We start from the raw sequence: 17,738 nt of genomic DNA, 5'->3' as shown, positions 1-17,738 counted from the left end.
TTTGTACCGAAAATTTTGAATATCGGTAATTTGTAATTTGACGGTGCTCTAAACGATGGACCATATCAAAATAAATACACATTCTTCAATGTTAAAATTCAACTTCAAACTACTCGCATCAAATTCCGTCTTATACGTTCGTCTCCTAAGCTCATCATATTCTCCATAAATGATTTTTTTTTCCAATTTTATAAGATTACATCAAAACTAATAAAATACCACAGTAATCGTGTGTGGTTGCGATTTGGTAGGGGAAGCGTTGTTATTTCAATAAGGTCATAGAAATATAGATATTTTGGAGAAAATAATGCAACCTCAATAAAAGTTATGTTAAAAGACATACAAAAAAACACTGTTAAAAAATTCCGTTAAACATTGGTGTTGTTTTGTCAAATTAATCAATGTGCATGTTATTATATATTTAGAATGAGATGTTTGTGCTATTGATAAGTTTATATAATTAAAAATAAAGATATGTGTATTCAACCATTTTATTGAACACGTGCACTTCTTTATAGTGAAGTTGGTGATATCACTTTTTAACTTTCGGTAAATATTTATTGTTATTTTCCTATCATTCAAATTAGCTAATTTATTTATTTGAATTTGTGATCATTTCATATAGCTAGATTAACTCTTATGAATTTAAAATACTAGTGGTTTTACTAGAATATAATGTGAAATGACAGTTTAGTTAAATATGAGTATTCTGGAGGGACACGGGTTTTTATTTTAAAGATTTTTTTAGGCTTATCAAATCAGATTTTAAAGTGTATACTTTGTGTGAAAGTTCATCCGGGACAAGTTCTATTAGATTTTCTCTAAGTTTGATAAGTGACATTTTTTTTAAATTTCAACTCTTACCATCCGGAACAAACCGACCGGTTTTACCGAAAGCTTTTTATTTGGATTTCATATATTCTAAAACCCAAGAATTATCATTAAATACTTTGTTTATTAAATGAAAACGAAAAATGTTAAAACCAAAAGATTAATAAAAGGTCAGTTTGGTGTCACTAGATTTTTATTTTGAATATTTTTTGGGGACTTATCGAATCGGGTCTTGAAATGTATGACCCGAGTGAAAATATATACGTGACGAATCCTATTAGAGTTTGTTTGGGTCTGGTAAGTAATGTTTTATTTGAAGCTATTACTCATATCATGGATGGTTTATGTAAAGAATCAAATAAACCAAATTGGGATAATAAGAATAATAAGAAGCAAATTTAATAAACTATAAACAAACTAAATGAAAAAGTTAATTAAATGAGGATCATACTAAGATTTATATAAAGTAAAAGTGGATTGATTTCATACGAATTGTTGAATCAATATTAGTATGATAAAATATATATACAACACAAATATAACATAATCTTACTTTTTTTATTTTTATAAAGAATAAAAATGATCAAATCTTTATTTGTAAAAAAATATATAGTCACTTAAACCGTTATGGGGTAAAAGAGTGATATGATTAGTGTTGTATTTCATTAATTTGATATAACAAATAGATATTTATAAATTTTAAAAACTGATGAGATTATACAGGTTTTAATATTATACCAAGGTTTTATCGTGAAAATTTTATTAATTTAAATATATTATTATTGGATTTTAAAACAAATCAAAATTTTAAAAACATTATTCCGGTATATATATAACCCGCGAAAATATAAATACTGAAACTATTCATAATTTTTTTAAAAATAATCCAACATCATATTATCTCGACATTTTAAAAAAACTTAATATATATATATATATATATTCCCAATTATATAAAACACAGTATTTTTTGAGATAACTCAGTATAAAATAAAAACTATAAAATAAAAAAATAAATTAGTAATATTTTTTATAATTTTATAGGAATTTTTAGTCCGCGATGTGCGTGGTTATTAACTAGTATTCATAATTTTACTCAAATACGAGAATTAAGCTCTAAGATACATTTATATCATTACCTATTTATATTTTGTCTCGTCGCGAACTTGCATTTTCTTATCACAGATAACTTTATTTTTTCTTGAACAGTATGTATTTTCAATTTTTATATAAATTGGGCATTTGATATTAAGTGGAATATTTCTTTAGTTACCATTCATCAGGAATCTCTAAATCGAGTTTTGAAGCTGCGACGACCAGCTGTGTCGACTGTCGGGATCTTCCCCGTCGTCGTTTTGCTCGCTCGCCCATCTTCGATTCGAAGCGAACCTCTCTCTCGATTTCGACGAAATCTTAGCGAAGGGGAACATGCTGTGGTAGATCTATTTTGCTTAGATTTTCGCAAAGACTAGGAAAAAGTCGCCATTGGTATTGACGAGAGAGGAAGGATTTTCACCATCAGCCTCACACGTATTGAGAGAAAGACGGCGCCATGGATTTGGATCAATGGATATCGAAGGTTAAAGAAAGCCAACATCTGACGGAGGACGAGCTTCAACTTCTCTGCGAATATGTACACTCTCTTCTCCCTCTTCTCGGTTGCTTTCTCTTCCATTGGATTCATGTAGCATTCTTTCTGGGCTTCGATTAGTGCTGTCTGGAGCTTGTTTATGTTTTTTTCTTGGTCTATCGATGTATTGGGGGAAAACATAACCTTGAATTTGCTCTATTCATCCATTTGGTGTTGTTACGGTTCCTGGATTTAGGGTTTTTAGGTTTTGCCCATATAATATATTGTTCATAGAAATCTATAGTTTGGGTCTGGGAATGTTTGGATCAATTGGCGATTGAATTGCGATCTTGTGTGCATATGGGTCCTGCTTATCTAGCCAGTTTCATTTTGTAAAATTTTTATTGAATTTAACTATATACCTTGAAATTAGAATTTAGAAGCATACTTGTTTAATTAGATAATTACAAGATTCCTTCTCATTGTTACAGGTAAAGGAAATCCTCATTGAGGAATCAAATGTACAACCTGTCAACAGTCCAGTCACTGTTTGTGGTGATATCCATGGCCAGTTTCATGATCTTATGAAGCTTTTCCAGACCGGAGGTCATGTTCCAGAGACAAATTACATATTTATGGTAAGATTTGTTCTCTTTTTTTTTTTTTTTTTTTTTATCTCATATGGTCCATTAACGTGTGCTCGGCATTAACGTCCTTTGGGACCTTGGCAGGGGGATTTCGTTGATAGAGGTTACAACAGCCTTGAAGTTTTCACTATTCTTTTACTCCTTAAAGCAAGGTCAGTTTATGTATAAACATTACAAATTCTTGTGATGCTGGAATTATGCCTCCCATAGGCCAGTTTGTTTGTGCTTTTCTATGTGCTCAATAGCTGGTTATCCAGTTTAATACTTTTTCTTGACTTAGTAACTTATGGTGTGTAAAATTTTCCTATGAACGAGCACATGCTCTCGATCAACTAGTGTTTTTCTCTAGACTTGGACCTTGAGAACAGATACTAGACATGAATTATTCATTCGGGCTTTATTGGCAATGCTGTTTAAGCTGTAAATTCATCTCTGTTCATTCGGAATTTTATGTTTCTAACTCTTATTTTGTTGTTGGGCGACTTTCCCACGTGCTTAATTAAATTTGTAATTTTCTAATATTTTCCATGTTTTGTTTGTCTCTGCAGATATCCTGCTAACATTACACTATTGCGTGGTAATCACGAAAGCAGACAGCTAACTCAGGTATGTAGTTTTGTGCTTTAATTGTCTATTCTCACATTGTTCTTCTCACCTATCTAGGGAATAACAGTCTTTGATTTCTTCGCTAACATATTCATCATTATAACAGATTTTGAAAGTTCCAGTTTTACCCATTTGGCTACGCTGTGTGTGATGTAGACATAGGTGTTCCTTGAGATGTATGTGTATCTTTCTTTTGCTGGAAAACTAGTACCACAAGGTTTCCACTTTAAATTATGAACATTTCCTTTCCTGCCATGTATTCCTCCTCAGCAGCTCCTGATTTATTGTTCCGTGTGATTTATATTCACTGTAACATGCACATCAATGGAAGAAATGCAAAGGTGCATCTATGATACATGATGTTTAGATTTATTGTGAATTGGCCATATTGATTATCATGGGCACTCGTTTAGAAATTCTCTAGTCGTTATCTTCATCAATTTAATTTCACAGTACAAGAGATGCTTCCAATTATGGAATGTCTTTGACCCTAATTGTTGGATTCTGACGTTCAGGCAATTAGAATTACTTGATCACATGGTTAATTAGTAAGTAGTTCTCGTCCGTACTTAAGGTCACATTTGAGAGGTCAGAATCGTCAGAACGAACTTGTACAATGCAATTCGGATTGTATGCCTTAGATCTTTTAATTGTATGATAAAAATATTTTTTACTTGTTAACCTGTCTTAGAATTGGATGAAGTATCTAGAGTATTGGATTTTTTTTTTGTATCATTGCTGCTATTGACCTGAAAAACCAGAGCTTCCATAACACATGAAACAATGGTTACTTATTTACCTTTTTTTTTTCACTTTTCTACATCTCATCTGGTATCAATGAAGAGATAGACGTTTGTCTGTGGATGTAAAGCTGTATGTTACATTCAGTTGATTTTTTGTTTCTCTCTCTAGTCTAGAATCATTAAGACTTTTTTTATTCATATGGACAACTAATGTCAGTTTTATCTTTCACAGGTGTATGGCTTCTATGATGAATGCCAAAGGAAGTATGGTAATGCTAATGCGTGGCGATATTGCACTGATGTTTTTGACTATCTTACTCTGTCAGCTATTATAGATGGCACTGTAAGTCTTTTCTTTTGTATCTTCGCGATTATATAGGTTTTAGCAAGCATACTCTCTTAGAATTGACTGCATATCTCTACTGAATGTTGTATTAAATAACTACTGCTTCATTTATGAAGGTTCTGTGTGTTCATGGTGGTCTTTCCCCTGATGTTCGGACAATCGACCAGGTTAAAATCCTTACTTTTTTTTTGTCTTCCCAAATGCTTGTGCCTAAGCATGTAATTCGTCCTAGGTTAATCTTATCTACTCACTTTTGATCTTATTTTGTCCTTTAGATAAGACTCATTGAGCGAAATTGTGAAATTCCACATGAAGGGCCCTTCTGTGATCTTATGTGGAGTGATCCTGAAGAGATTGAAACATGGGCTGTCAGTCCACGTGGAGCTGGCTGGCTTTTTGGATCCCGGGTTACTTCTGAGGTAATATTATGCTTTTGAATCTTGAATTTATGATGTAATTCAAAATCCTTTTCGCAATTTCCAAACTGATAAGACTATTGTGATGAATTACATCCTTTTTGTTGTAATCATCTGCTTCACTTGTTTTGATACTTGAATGCCTATTGTGGTGTCGTTTCCTTGATTTTGGTTTGGTTCTTGTGCAGTTCAACCACATCAATAATCTTGATCTAGTTTGTCGAGCTCATCAACTTGTGCAAGAGGGTCTCAAGTACATGTTCCAAGATAAAGGCCTAGTAACGGTAGGACTCTGCTTCCTTTGACTAAGACCTTTACGCTTCTGATGCATAGAATTATAATCTGCTTGACGAGTTTTTTTAATAAACCTGAAGGTATGGTCTGCTCCGAATTACTGCTATCGCTGCGGGAACGTGGCTTCTATATTAAGTTTCAACGAGAACATGGTCAGTCATATGTTCACTTCATTGTACCGATATTTTCTTGTCTTCCACTATGCATTTGTTAAGGTTCAGACTCTGAAACTCAACTTTCTAAAACAAATCAAGCCTTTATTCCTCACCGAAAACCTGAATACAACTTTGGATGATCTTGTTTTATGAGAGGATCCCAACCCTCATTCCCCAGAACAAACCCTAACCCTTTTTTGAAACTTCTCTGTAATCCCTTTCTCATCCATCTAAATCTGTATTTATAACTATTCATTGCTGAAACTACTAACTAACTAATACTAACAGCTTAAACAACTCATACTAATTATAGTCCAGATTCAATGAATCTACCTAAACCATACATCTATCAGCATTTTTTGCCTGCTCGATAGATTGTTACTTGCTTCAGTTTACTCGTATGCATCGATCTTCTTTGATCAAACAGTCCTTGTGCATGTCTTCATACGTGCACACACACACACAAACACATGCATATACTCCACATTTTCTATTGTATAAAAATGTGATCCATCTTTTGTTCTCCTGATATTCTTCTCTCTACCCAAATAAGTGCATGACTTCTTGTTCAGCTTTCTGCTCTTAGAGCGATGATTTACAAGGATTACAGAAATCTAAAAAGATTTTTGTTTTGCCATTTTCCGTGTATGTGCAATATTGTTTTTGCGTATTTATCGGTCCAAGAGATCCAGAAAAAGCCGTTGTTTCTTGCCTTTCAAGTCTTTCACTACTAATTTGTTTCAATCTCTCTGATCTATAGAGAATACATAGAGTATTTGCTAGTGAATTAGGGCCATCCATTTCATGTCTATCATCTAGGTTTAAATACTGCATTGCATTGCACCTCCTGTTCTTGTGAGCTCATATCGATTGAATCTTCGTGTCTCTATCTATCTATTTATATATAATTATATATAATCTTTTCGGGGAAAGGTTTTTTGTGCAGCCGCCCCTCTCTGTTTACGGTGTTAATATGCTTTTTCCACCAGGAGAGGGAAGTGAAGTTCTTCACAGAGACAGAAGAGAACAACCAAATGAGAGGGCCGAGGACCGGAGTTCCGTACTTCCTTTGATCTTATCAGCCAAAACCCTTGATTTTGATGAAGAAGAAGCCGTTGGGGCAATGTATGTTTTTTACAAGTTCTACTTGTTTACACTGTTAGGCAAACATTTCTGATTATTTTTTTGTGAGTCGCAAAGTGTCTCTGTCTTTGCCCAGGAACTGCTTCTGATCTGTATTCGCTTAAAGTGCTTTCATCCTGTCTGGCTGTAATATGTAAGACCTTCACACGTTCTCTCTCTTTTGTAGCTTTGAGATGTTGCATTGGTTACAGATATGATTCAGTATGAGGCAAAGCAATCGCTAGCAAACGTATCGTAAATGCATACAATCGCCACGATTGCGATTGCGATTCCACCGCTCAACACTTTAGTGAGGCTGTTCGTTATTTTGGGTTTGTTTGATTAAAGCTGAATCCGGTTTAAAAATTTTCATACCGAATTGGTTTCCATTAGGTTTTTAGTATGATTGATTCCACTCCATATGGTTTTTGTAGAACTTTATTTTAGATTTCATAATATCATTTTTCTCATTTGTGCGTTTTTTCAAGTGGTCTATCATTAGTTTTTTCATTTAAAAATGGCAAAATTGGCTGCATTTGTTGACCTTTATTTTATTTAATTGAAATAATAAGATTGATTGGTTTTTATTTTTATATCTAAAAGATGAGAAAATGGCTTGGCTGTCGAGCCAGTCCATTAATGGAATATTTAACACTAAATACATAAGATAAATTAAAACTTTCACATTTACTAGCAAATTTGATTATATCATAACTTGAATCACCGAATACATTAATTAGTATCAATCTCCAACAAAATGAAAGCTGCGTTGCTGTTCACCCTTCATTCCTTGAAGTCATCTTTATCATCATCCGCCGGGGTCGGCTGGTTTCTCCAGAGCGCTGCCATGGCGCTCCCAAAGAGCTGCGAAAGTGTATAAACGTAAATTTATGTCGCGAGGAGAGGAGACGTAGGATAAGACGGACGTGTTGCTTGCAGCTGAATCTTACAGCCATGCAGATAACACTGACTGCCGAAGGAACAGCTACGAGGGGATCCTTAAAGTGCTTGTGCGCGAGGAAGAACCCGAGTGATGAATTCTGTATTGCAGAGCGAGGCCGAGATACCACCGAGAGCGGTAAGCGTTCCTTTTCATCCATGTTTTCGTGTAAAAAAAGAAATCATTTCGACGGGTTTCTATGCTTTTATATGCATCTGTTTGTAGTCCAGATTTGTTACAAGTTTACATATTTTTTGATGAATTGGTGCGAGATGCAGATGGGTTTTAATTACCTGCATTCCGCACTCGATAGAAATGGTGCGTGAAGTCGACTCCCCGAAAGATGTTTTCGAGATGCCATAGCCGACGGCAAATGCCATACCGTGAAGAAGCGCAACGGAGAACAGAAGCTGAGATCCTTGAGTTTTCAAGACCTCCGAGACTTGTCCAATCTTCGAAAAAGAAAAAAGCTTCTATATTGTATAGGAAATAGGGAAGATCCCATTGAAATTCCTAACTTGTAAAACCGTGGAAAATTAATTTTTAAACTTTTCGTTTAACAAATTTATTTCCAAACTTGTAAAATATGTCATTATAATTCTCAAACTTTTTAATTAGTTCCAAAACAAACATTGACGACGTTGACCCAAAAATCCGTTTGGAAATTACAATGACACATTTTTAAAGTTTGAGAATTAAAATGACATATTTTGCAAGTTTATAAATAAATTTGTTAAGTGAAAAGTTTAAAAATTAATTTTCCACCATTTTACAAATTCAAAAAAATTTAATAGAATTTATCGTAGGAAATAATACATTTATAAGAATGTTATAAAAAGGTCTATGAGATCTTACGGGGCTTGTCCAAAGAAGGGTAGTCAAGATAACGCTGATTAGAGGCGTCACCGTCGTAATCTTTGATGTGAATTTGGGAAAGAATTCGTTTGATAGGACTGTCACATAAAGCTGAAACATCAAATCCCAAATGATCATCCAAATTGTCGTTGAATCAATTAGCATGCTTACCTCCAAGGACAGTTGGAACCAAAACTACTTGAAAGGTACTCAGGGCGAGTCCCTGCAAAACAGGAAACAAAATAACGAATGGGCTTTTGAAAACTGCGGTTGTTATTAGAGGTGGGCGTTTCGGGAATCGATTCGGTTCGGAAACGGTTTGTTCAGTATTCTAAAATTTGTACCAAATTAGTACTGTATATTATTCGGATTCCGGTTTCGATACGGTTCGGTTTTGGTTTTTGTTAAAAAAAAATAGATTTTCTTAAAAAATTTCGATTTTTCGAGAATTTTATAAAGTTCGATTCGGTTCGGTTACGGAAAATCCGGGTTGATAAAAACATACCATTCGGAAATTTTGAATGGTACGGTTAAAAAAAAATACCGAGATTTTCTGTTTTCGGAACCGAACCGAAACGCCCACCCCATAGTTCTTATATATCTTGCTGGAAATGAATGCTGAAATCAAATCAGAAAGATTCCACTTCTGTTGTTTTCGGTCATTTTTCAAAGAATTGAGATAAAAGCATGCTTATGTTTCTTGGAAGATCAAAGGAACAAAAACATCCCACGCCAGAAAATAACATTCTGGAACGAATTTAAAATGGTTGCGAACTTACTGCGGCATCGACTGGAATACGCATGTCGAAGAAAAACTCCGTAAGAAGAGGAGTCATCACGATAGCTCCAATGGATGAACAGCTTCAAATTTAGAGAGACAACAAAGGCTCAAGAAAAGTGTGAGATCAGTTCTATTGAGAAATTATATTCATTCGTCGACGTCACGTTTATACAATGTGTTATGTAAAACGATTACATTATGATTATCAGATTATGTAATGGTTATGTAAGCAGAAGTACAAATTTGAATTTGTATGTGTTGTGTGATTTGAGAAAGTAAAGATATGGTGATGAAGATACGTGGTTCATATGAAAATAGCAGATTTGAAATTAGTATAAATAGTATGTGTTGTATGAAATTTTCTTAATGTTTATATAATACAAGTTCGGTGACAAGTTTTACCAATGCGATGATGAGAAAAGAACAAAACCAAGTTTACTTACGTTGTCATGAGAACAGAGAGAGCTACATTTCCCTTGGATATGTAGGTTACGACGTTTGAGGCGCGCCCTCCGGGGCAGCACGAGACCAGGATGAGGCCGGTTGCGAGAGGTCGGGAGAGTTTAAGACTCTAAAAACAAAACAAACAAACACTTAAGTCGGCTGCTCAAAACATTTCGCTTTCGAAAAACAAAAGTTGATAAAAGATCATAACATAGGTTAATTGAAAAAGCTCAGAGGTCTGGGTATGCGACAACAGATGTGTTGAAACGAACAGAACACACACAAGACACTAACCGTTGCTATGACAAAGCCTAGCATAGGCTTGATTAAATATTGTACAAGAAAACCAACAACAACCTGCGGGAGAAACCTTTGAAATGTTAAACAGGCAAAGCTATTAGTACAAGTTGAAAAAAAGAAGCTTAATAGTTGGGTCGAAGGCGCGGTAAATTTTCGAGTTATAAAAAAAAAATTCTAATAGGGGAATATTATTCTTCTTAATTAGTACCGTCCATGGATTACGTAAACACCTTCCGAAATCCTTGAAGGTTAGTGTCATTCCCATGGAAAGCATGAGAAACTTCATGCCGAGAGTGGAAAGATCAGCCTTAAACCATGTGACCTGCAAGATCTATCAATTAGCAGCAACAGAATGAATTCCCCTATAAGTAAAGCTACATGAGAAGTCTGAAACATACTGCAGCTGGCTTGTTGATGCCAATAACTGTTCCCAAAATAACCTGCACGTAGAAACTATGAGAGCATATCACAGTGTATATATCTATATATATATATATATAGTTTTCACTTGATTACAGAAATGATAAAAGACTCGAATGAATACCCAAACGGGAAAAAGGGTCGTTAAAAGTTCAATAATCTTCTGATATGTGTTCGTCCCACTCGGAGAACTGTCGCCTGAGACATCCGTTGCTCCTTTGCATGCAATTCGCGTGGTCCTGAAAAAGTTGAGCCGCAAAATATCACTCGGGAACATGAATCTTTTTGGAAACCATATAGGTCTTGTGCAAACAGAATGTGATATTCTATGCATCCAATCTAGAACCTGACTAAGTTTGTAATGCTGCATATCTTTTTGAGTGAATCCGCCATCTTTGGAAGACTTTAGGCACACAGATTGCACCGATTTCATTAGAGTATGGGAGAATTTTATTGAGAAGTTGATTCATTCGTTGATGTCACGTTTATGCAATGCTTATTTAAGACGTTTACACCATGATGATATAATGTTTATGTAATAGAAATTTGAATTTATGTGTGTTGCGTGTGATCGATCGATGAAGTGGTAAAGACGTGTGGTTGAGATGAAACTAGTAGATTTGAAGTTTTAGTATAAATAGGGAATGTTATATAAAGTTTTTCATATAAAGTATTTCTAAGCATTTCTCCCAGAACACGTTTTTCTAATTTTTCTTTTCGACATTTCTTTATAATTCTAAACATAAAATATGACAAATCTTCAATATTTTCTCGTATTTCTTTATTTACACTATGTACTAAAGGTTAGAAGTTGAGAAGTTTATGATTGTTTATGTAATACAAGTTTAACATATGTCTAAAAAAGTTGTTTAGAGTTTTTATACACAAATTGCGAAAAACCCAGTTTTTCATCGATGAACTCATGTTGCCAAGGAAAGAAAGTTTTCCTCTTTTTTTTGTAGAAAGCTTCCACATTAGCAACCCCATCACATAAAAAAAGGGAATTCATATTCTTTTCACGACTTTCCATCACCAACAAGATAATCCAATTAGACAAGAACTTAAACAAGATCTGAACCACCACCTTACCTTGATGAATGGGTCACGGTTGAAGCTGATGCAAGAGCAACCATGGAGTTTGATGATTTCTTGCTTTGGATCGCCGAACCTTTCCCAAAATCTGGATTGAATTATCGAATCAGCCACTAAGAACGTAGATTTCATTTCTTCACCCCAAAAAAAAAAAAAATCTTGGGACCGACCCAAGTTGAATCATACCCAGACGATTTTGAACTCGACGAGTCGGGAGCCGGAAATTGCAAAGCTTGGTGCCACTGCTTTGTCTTAACCCACAGTCTGTCGGGACAATTCTAGTAATCGACGTCGACGCCATTAATTAAACCGGGTTGAAAGCTTGGATTGCTGCACAGAAAATGAAGGATTAAGTGTTAAATCGATGTATTAATTTAGTAGCCCATGTGCCTCTCGCCTTTGATTTTATATTGAATATAACTATATAATAAGGCCTCCATGTGCATCTCGACATTTTCACATTTGCATATTGAATAATTTGATAACTAGGTGGCCATTAACGCCTCCATTCTCTTTTCCCTCTCTTTTAAAATTTAAATAAAGTCTAAAACCCACGATTTTTAAGTTACTTTCCCCACAAAACAATTGGGCAAATTTCACCATTACCCCTAATGCGTCGCACATGTATCATAGATACACCCCAAAAACATAAAGAATTAATAAAAGACAAAGATGCCTTTATAAAAGTTGGAAAAGTCTTTGTTGCCCTTAATAAAAATGAGCGTGTGAGAAAAAACACGTGTGCGAGTGGGTGAAAGCCCACCAGATTTGCCAGGGCCCATTTGCCAGAGTAGAAAGGGGAAAAAAGAGTTAGGGTTTTTTTACTGTCCTTTTGAAAACAAACAGAGAAACACCGAGAGCGCGGGCGAAGTACGAAAATTTTCAGAAATCTGGCGAAATGGAGCGAAATCCACCGAGATCGAGTGTAGAAGGGTCACATGGAAGTGATTCATCTTCGTCAAGTGGCGAAGCCTCACATGGAAGTGATTCATCAGGGTCGTTCGAAAAAACAGATTCGCATAGAAAAAGGACCGAGGATTCTTCTCCGGATTCAGATGTGAGTATTTTTTTCTGAACTTTCTTCGAATGGATAGAAAAATGGAAAGAGAGTTGGTTTTTTTATATAAGTTCGAAACTTTTGGTTAATGATTAAACAGTTAGAATATGGTTGAATACAGTCATTTATGTAAAAATAGTTCAGATTATGTAATATTTAAGGTAGAACTAAAAAATGACGAAGTATCCTTTATGAATGTATATTATTTAGTCTTATTTGCACCTTAAAATTGTGAAGTTGTGCATGTGAATTAGTTGTAGGTGCCACTAAATACTACAGAAGTATTTGGTGTATGTCAGTCTTATTTCGACCTTAAAATTGGACAGTTGTTGTATCTTTGAAGTACTTGTATATGCAACTAAATGTTATAAGAGTGTTTAGTTTAAAGTCGTTTATGCATAGTAGTACTTGGATATTTTGTAAATTAGTTGTTAATGCAACTGAATACACTTATTTTATTGCAGAGCGAGGCCGAGATACCACCGAAACCGGAATTTTATTATGATTTCGATGATATGAATACAATTTCGGTGAAAGTATCTTCTAAATGTTTTCACATCGAAGCAGTGGATTTTCTGGAAAAGTATTTCACCGAAGAAGAGGAGAAGCATTTCACAGAAAAATCTCAATTTAGGCATCTGTTTCATATGAAAAAGAAGCAGACTTTGAAGATGAGTCCAATGGTTGCGCTCATCAATCGTGCGGTGAAGACAAAGAGGGAAAATGAACTGTGGTTCGTCATTAACGGAGTACCCATTAGATATTCTTTGTGGGAGCACACAATACTTTGTGGGCTGAAGGGTTCTAAACTGCCTGACAATTGGTAAACACTTGGAGGGACCAATTTATATAGAAAATACTTTGGTCAAGAAAGCTTCGAAAAAGTTCCGAAGACACGAGTTATGGCAATGTTTTCAGAATTGCCTAAAGATGAGACAGAGAATAGATTGAAGATGGCATATTTGTTGTTGCTAAGTATGTGATAGGACATCAACATTCGGAGTTTGTTAATCCCTTTTTGCTGAAGATAGTTGATGATGTGAAGTGCTGTGAAACATTCCCATGGGGAACATTCACCTTCCAGAATGTTCTTGGATCTGTGCATAATTACTTGAACAAGCACAGAAAACCGGTAAATCAGTGGAATTTACCATGTTTCATAATCCTTCTCACTGTAAGTTATTTAAATTAATTGATTAAAGTGTGAGATATAAAGTAATACATTATTAATGTTGTGTAGTTGATATTGCAGATGTTACCATTCGAGTGCATTCCTAAACTTCGCAGCGATGGATGGTACAGTGAGGTGAAATTGGAAGGAAATGTGACTGAGGCATGTCCAAGGATGTGTAGAAGATGTTTCATCCCGAACAAAAAGTATGGAATGAAACAAGGGTTGGCAAAGATTGGCAAGACACAGGTATGTTTCTGTTGAAATAATAATGAAGTAGATGTTTTGTAGACATATTAAATTTTTGTTCATTCAATTAAAGGACATTGAAAGCTATCTCCAACCATCCAATGGTGAAGAACGTCTGCTTAGGGGTGTTGCAGTGAGGGATAGAGAACCAGACGATGTTATTACTGTTAGATGGCTTATTTGACTGAGGAGCCAAGATCTGTGAAGTGGAATGATATTCTCGAGGAAGATGTCAGATCTCGCATTGAAGTTCCATTGATGAAGCAACAGAACAAAAGGAAAGCGATTGTTTCAACTAGAAAAACTGAGAAAAAGAGAGGAAAAAGTAATAAAGGCAAAAGACTCATCAACGAGTATGAAGAAGAAGAAGAAGAAGAAGAAGTGGAAAAAGAACGTGACTATAGTAAGGAATTGACCATGTTGAGATCTGAAATGACATGATGAGATCTGAGATGAGGTACACGAGTTCAAAGGTTGAAGTTGTGAGAAGGAAGTTGGTTGAGACAGAAGATAAGTTGTTTACTGCTATTGAAGATCAAGGTGCACAGATAAAGAAATTTGAAGAGGAAGTTATTGAAAACATGAAGAAAGTGATTGTGGCCGTTATAATCGCATCAGGTAATTATGACAATCCCTTTGAAGTCGATGCTAGAATTGATGTTTTAATGAAGAAGATGACCGAGACTATGGGTGGGAATGAAAAGGGTGAGAGTTCAGCCCAATACACAACAACCCCTCCCGAGACATGTCTGCATAGAGAAGATGTGGATAGTGAACTGGATATGGTGATTTTTGATGTTCTTAACGCATTAGACCAGACAGAAGGAGTGGAAGAAGAAGAAATCGTAGTAAGAGAGGGAAAAGAACAAGAAGAAAAAGATGATCCAATAGTGGTTGAAAGTGAGAAACAAGAACAGAGAAAGGAAGCGGAGAAAGAAGCAGTCAATGAGAAAGAGGGAGGAGTTGAGAAAGAAACTGAGAAAGAGGGAGAGAAAGAGAAGGAAGCAGACACAGAGGGAGAGAAAGAAGCTGAGAAAGAGAAGGAAGCAGACACAGATGGAGAGAAAGAAGCTGAGCAAGAGAAGGAAGCAGACACAGAGGGAGAGAAAGAAGCTGAGAAAGAGAGAGAGAAAGAAGCACACACATAGGGAGAGAAAGAAGTTGAGAAAGAGGGAGAGAAAGAAGCAGACATAGAGGGAGATAAAGAAGCAGACAAAGAAGATGAAGAAAATGCTCAAGATGAACAAGAAGAAAATGATGATGAAGATGAAGAAGACAACAAAAAAGGGGATGAGAAAAAACAAGAACAAAAAATAGAAGAGGCCGAGAAGGAAGAAAGGCCAAGGAGAACTTGTACCTCGTATAAAACGACGAGTCCTTGGGCTGATACTTTGAAGACTATCAATTCGAAGGGTGGAATCATAAGAGGAAGAGGAGGAAGAGGAGGAAAAGGACGAGGAGGAAAAGGGCGAGGAGGTCGTGGAACAAAAGGTTTGTGAATGTTGGTCTCGGTTGTCGTATGTATTAATTTTGAACTCGGTTTGGGATTAGATGTGTGAACTCGATAGATAATGTTAAGTATGAACTCAGTTTGTGATATCTTGTATGTGTGAACTAGGTTTGTGTGAATTTTATGGTGGTATATTGTGTGACACTGATCTCTACAGGTGATCGAAGAAATGGAAAAAAGTATCAAATATATTGGTAATCAGACTTGAGCATAAACATACAAGTGTGGATAGTCGCATTTACTACCAAAAAATGGTAGTAAACGAAGAGTGGTAATTGTTACCTAATAGTAGTAGTATTCGTGACCAAATATATTTGGTATCAGATTTATTTATTAAAAAAAGTCAAACATCTAAAATAATAATAAAAAATCCACGTAGACAAAATATTTAATATGAAGTCGACGCGTGGATAATAGACTTGCAGGAAGTGGGTCCAATTTAAAAAAATCACGCGTTTTGCCCATTTTGTCTTATTATGTGTCAAACCCAAAATTTTACGACTTAATTACGACTTATTTGGCACCAACGAATTTTTTAAAAATTGTTAATAAATTGCGATTTTGTCGGTTAATTTTATCAAATGATGATAAAAATCTTCCAATCAAATGATAATAATTAGCTTATATTAACATTTTTAACAAATTGTATATTTTGTTGAATTTTATTCAAAATGGTTGAATGTGTTAGTATTAGGTTTATATAGATTTATTGTTACATGTGAGAAAATGAACAAGTTTTTAATAAATTTGTTAGTTATGATTTAAAATTCTTTCCTTTCATATAATTAGTATATATGCATCACTTCTGAGAAGAATATCGATAAAATACACGTTTTACCTACATATTTTATTGATAAAATACACGTTTGTCAAAGTTGCAAATAAGTCGTAATCGAGTTGTAAAAAATTGGTTATGATAGACAATACGACAAATCCACACCGTTTTCGATATGTCAGATATTTGATTTTTTTTATATAATTTTTTATTTGTTTTAATATATTTTTGTTGTATTTTGACTTTTTGACTTTTTTACTTGTTTTTTATTGACGTTTTCATTCTTTTTCATCTCAATTACTTTTTGACAATTGCAACTACTTTTTCAATATTTCGCATCTGTAACTTATACATTGCTACTTATTTACGACCATACATGATTTTTTAACAAACATACAAACGTTAATTCATCCCAAAATACATCCCAAAAATTATCAAAAAAACCATATCACAGTAGTGAGTCAAGGCTTACAAAAAATGGAAACAATTAATAGATGAAATGTTCAACATATTTCGTGTTTCACATTTCATCTTCTAATTGCACTCCGTTTCCATCACTATTCTTCATTTTCTTCGATTGTGGCTCATTCAAATCAGATTTACAGGACGAAGTCATCCTCGACTTCTTCCTTCGGCGTTTTTCTCTAACACTTGGTATCCTCTTCGTTGCTAATCTGCCAAGACCTCGATGTTTCATAGCAGGAGGGTTGACTCTTATCTCCGCTATATAGTTAGGAATACTCCAACGAGAAACATCAGAAACTGGGTAAACAGAATCAACATATGCCAATTCCCATGTGGCTCTAGTGTAATATGGTGAACAATAGTCAAGTAGCTTATCTTTTTCACCGTGTTCATGCAACGCTTTTATTGCATGACAGCATGGGTATTTTTGAATGTCTCACACTGTAACGACCCGTGACCGCTACGAATTGTCGAAACTGCCCCCACACAGCAACCCGAGACCTTTCAGCGTGTTTTGTCCTCACTCGCACGTATACCGAGACACTTCCCAGTAGGTCACCCATCCTGAGATTGCTCCAGAGTCAGCACGCTTAACTTTGGAGTTCTCTCGGGATAGTCAACCAAAAAGGTAGGTGCACCTTGTTGCTATGAGTAGCTCAACTAATTCTTTTATGCTATCTTAGACTGTATAGTCCCATACCTATATAGCCCTCGGATCTCTCTCATTCTGGTGTGTTCGATTCATCCCTGTATCGGTATACGTGCGAGTGAGGACAAAACACGCTGAAAGGTCTCGGGTTGCTGTGTGGGGGCAGTTTCGACAATTCGTAGCGGTCACGGGTCGTTACAGATGGTATCAGAGCCGGTACTCTCCCAGTACGGTGTGGTTCGAGGACGAAACAGGCGGAAGCTGGTGGGCCTGTGACAACCCAGAGTACCGTAGGAGGGC

At 35.3% G+C, this 17,738-nt stretch overlaps 3 protein-coding genes across 9 annotated transcripts; 2 read left to right on the top strand and 1 right to left on the bottom strand.

Moving 5' to 3' along the window:
* Positions 1-2,090: 2,090 nt before the first annotated feature.
* On the top strand, positions 2,091-6,952 carry LOC104815247 (phytochrome-associated serine/threonine-protein phosphatase). Of its 2 annotated transcripts, XR_772063.2 has the most exons (11): positions 2,091-2,464; positions 2,893-3,039; positions 3,133-3,200; positions 3,597-3,654; positions 4,630-4,740; positions 4,860-4,910; positions 5,019-5,162; positions 5,348-5,443; positions 5,534-5,605; positions 6,598-6,733; positions 6,828-6,952. XR_772063.2 is itself a non-coding variant. In XM_010543580.2 (10 exons), the coding sequence occupies exons 1-10, from the start codon at positions 2,384-2,386 to the stop codon at positions 6,679-6,681; spliced, it is 912 nt and encodes a 303-aa protein (XP_010541882.1). In that variant the 5' UTR covers positions 2,091-2,383; the 3' UTR covers positions 6,682-6,952. The 2 variants fall into 2 exon arrangements, 1 of the variants encoding a protein (XP_010541882.1); XM_010543580.2 differs by having other exon boundaries at positions 6,598-6,952.
* A 446-nt stretch (positions 6,953-7,398) lies between these two features.
* Positions 7,399-11,923, bottom strand: LOC104815245 (sodium/pyruvate cotransporter BASS2, chloroplastic-like). Of its 6 annotated transcripts, none has more exons than XM_010543576.2 (13): positions 11,749-11,923; positions 11,560-11,650; positions 10,595-10,709; positions 10,449-10,490; positions 10,259-10,372; positions 10,045-10,107; positions 9,750-9,877; positions 9,305-9,386; positions 8,697-8,748; positions 8,526-8,623; positions 7,964-8,143; positions 7,681-7,770; positions 7,399-7,594 (listed from the first exon to the last, which is right to left on the bottom strand). In XM_010543576.2, the coding sequence occupies exons 1-13, from the start codon at positions 11,861-11,863 to the stop codon at positions 7,514-7,516; spliced, it is 1,251 nt and encodes a 416-aa protein (XP_010541878.1). In that variant the 5' UTR covers positions 11,864-11,923; the 3' UTR covers positions 7,399-7,513. The 6 variants fall into 6 exon arrangements, with proteins under 6 accessions (XP_010541878.1, XP_010541879.1, XP_010541876.1 ...); XM_010543577.2 differs by having other exon boundaries at positions 7,964-8,122; XM_010543578.2 differs by having other exon boundaries at positions 7,504-7,594; positions 8,526-8,636.
* Positions 11,924-12,460: 537 nt separating this feature from the next.
* Positions 12,461-14,480, top strand: LOC109116752 (uncharacterized protein At3g43530-like). The gene is made up of 6 exons (XM_019202729.1): positions 12,461-12,619; positions 13,084-13,368; positions 13,647-13,751; positions 13,860-14,039; positions 14,113-14,205; positions 14,247-14,480. Exons 1-6 carry the CDS (start codon positions 12,461-12,463, stop codon positions 14,478-14,480), a joined length of 1,056 nt encoding a protein of 351 aa, XP_019058274.1.
* The last annotated feature ends 3,258 nt before the right edge of the window (positions 14,481-17,738 follow it).

This window comes from Tarenaya hassleriana, unplaced genomic scaffold, assembly GCF_000463585.1.
Source record: "Tarenaya hassleriana unplaced genomic scaffold, ASM46358v1 Cleome23, whole genome shotgun sequence".
In the NCBI taxonomy this organism is placed as follows: domain Eukaryota; kingdom Viridiplantae; phylum Streptophyta; class Magnoliopsida; order Brassicales; family Cleomaceae; genus Tarenaya; species Tarenaya hassleriana.
The sequence above is the reverse complement of the archived record's forward strand: the minus strand, read 5'-3'. Positions and strand labels throughout refer to the sequence as shown.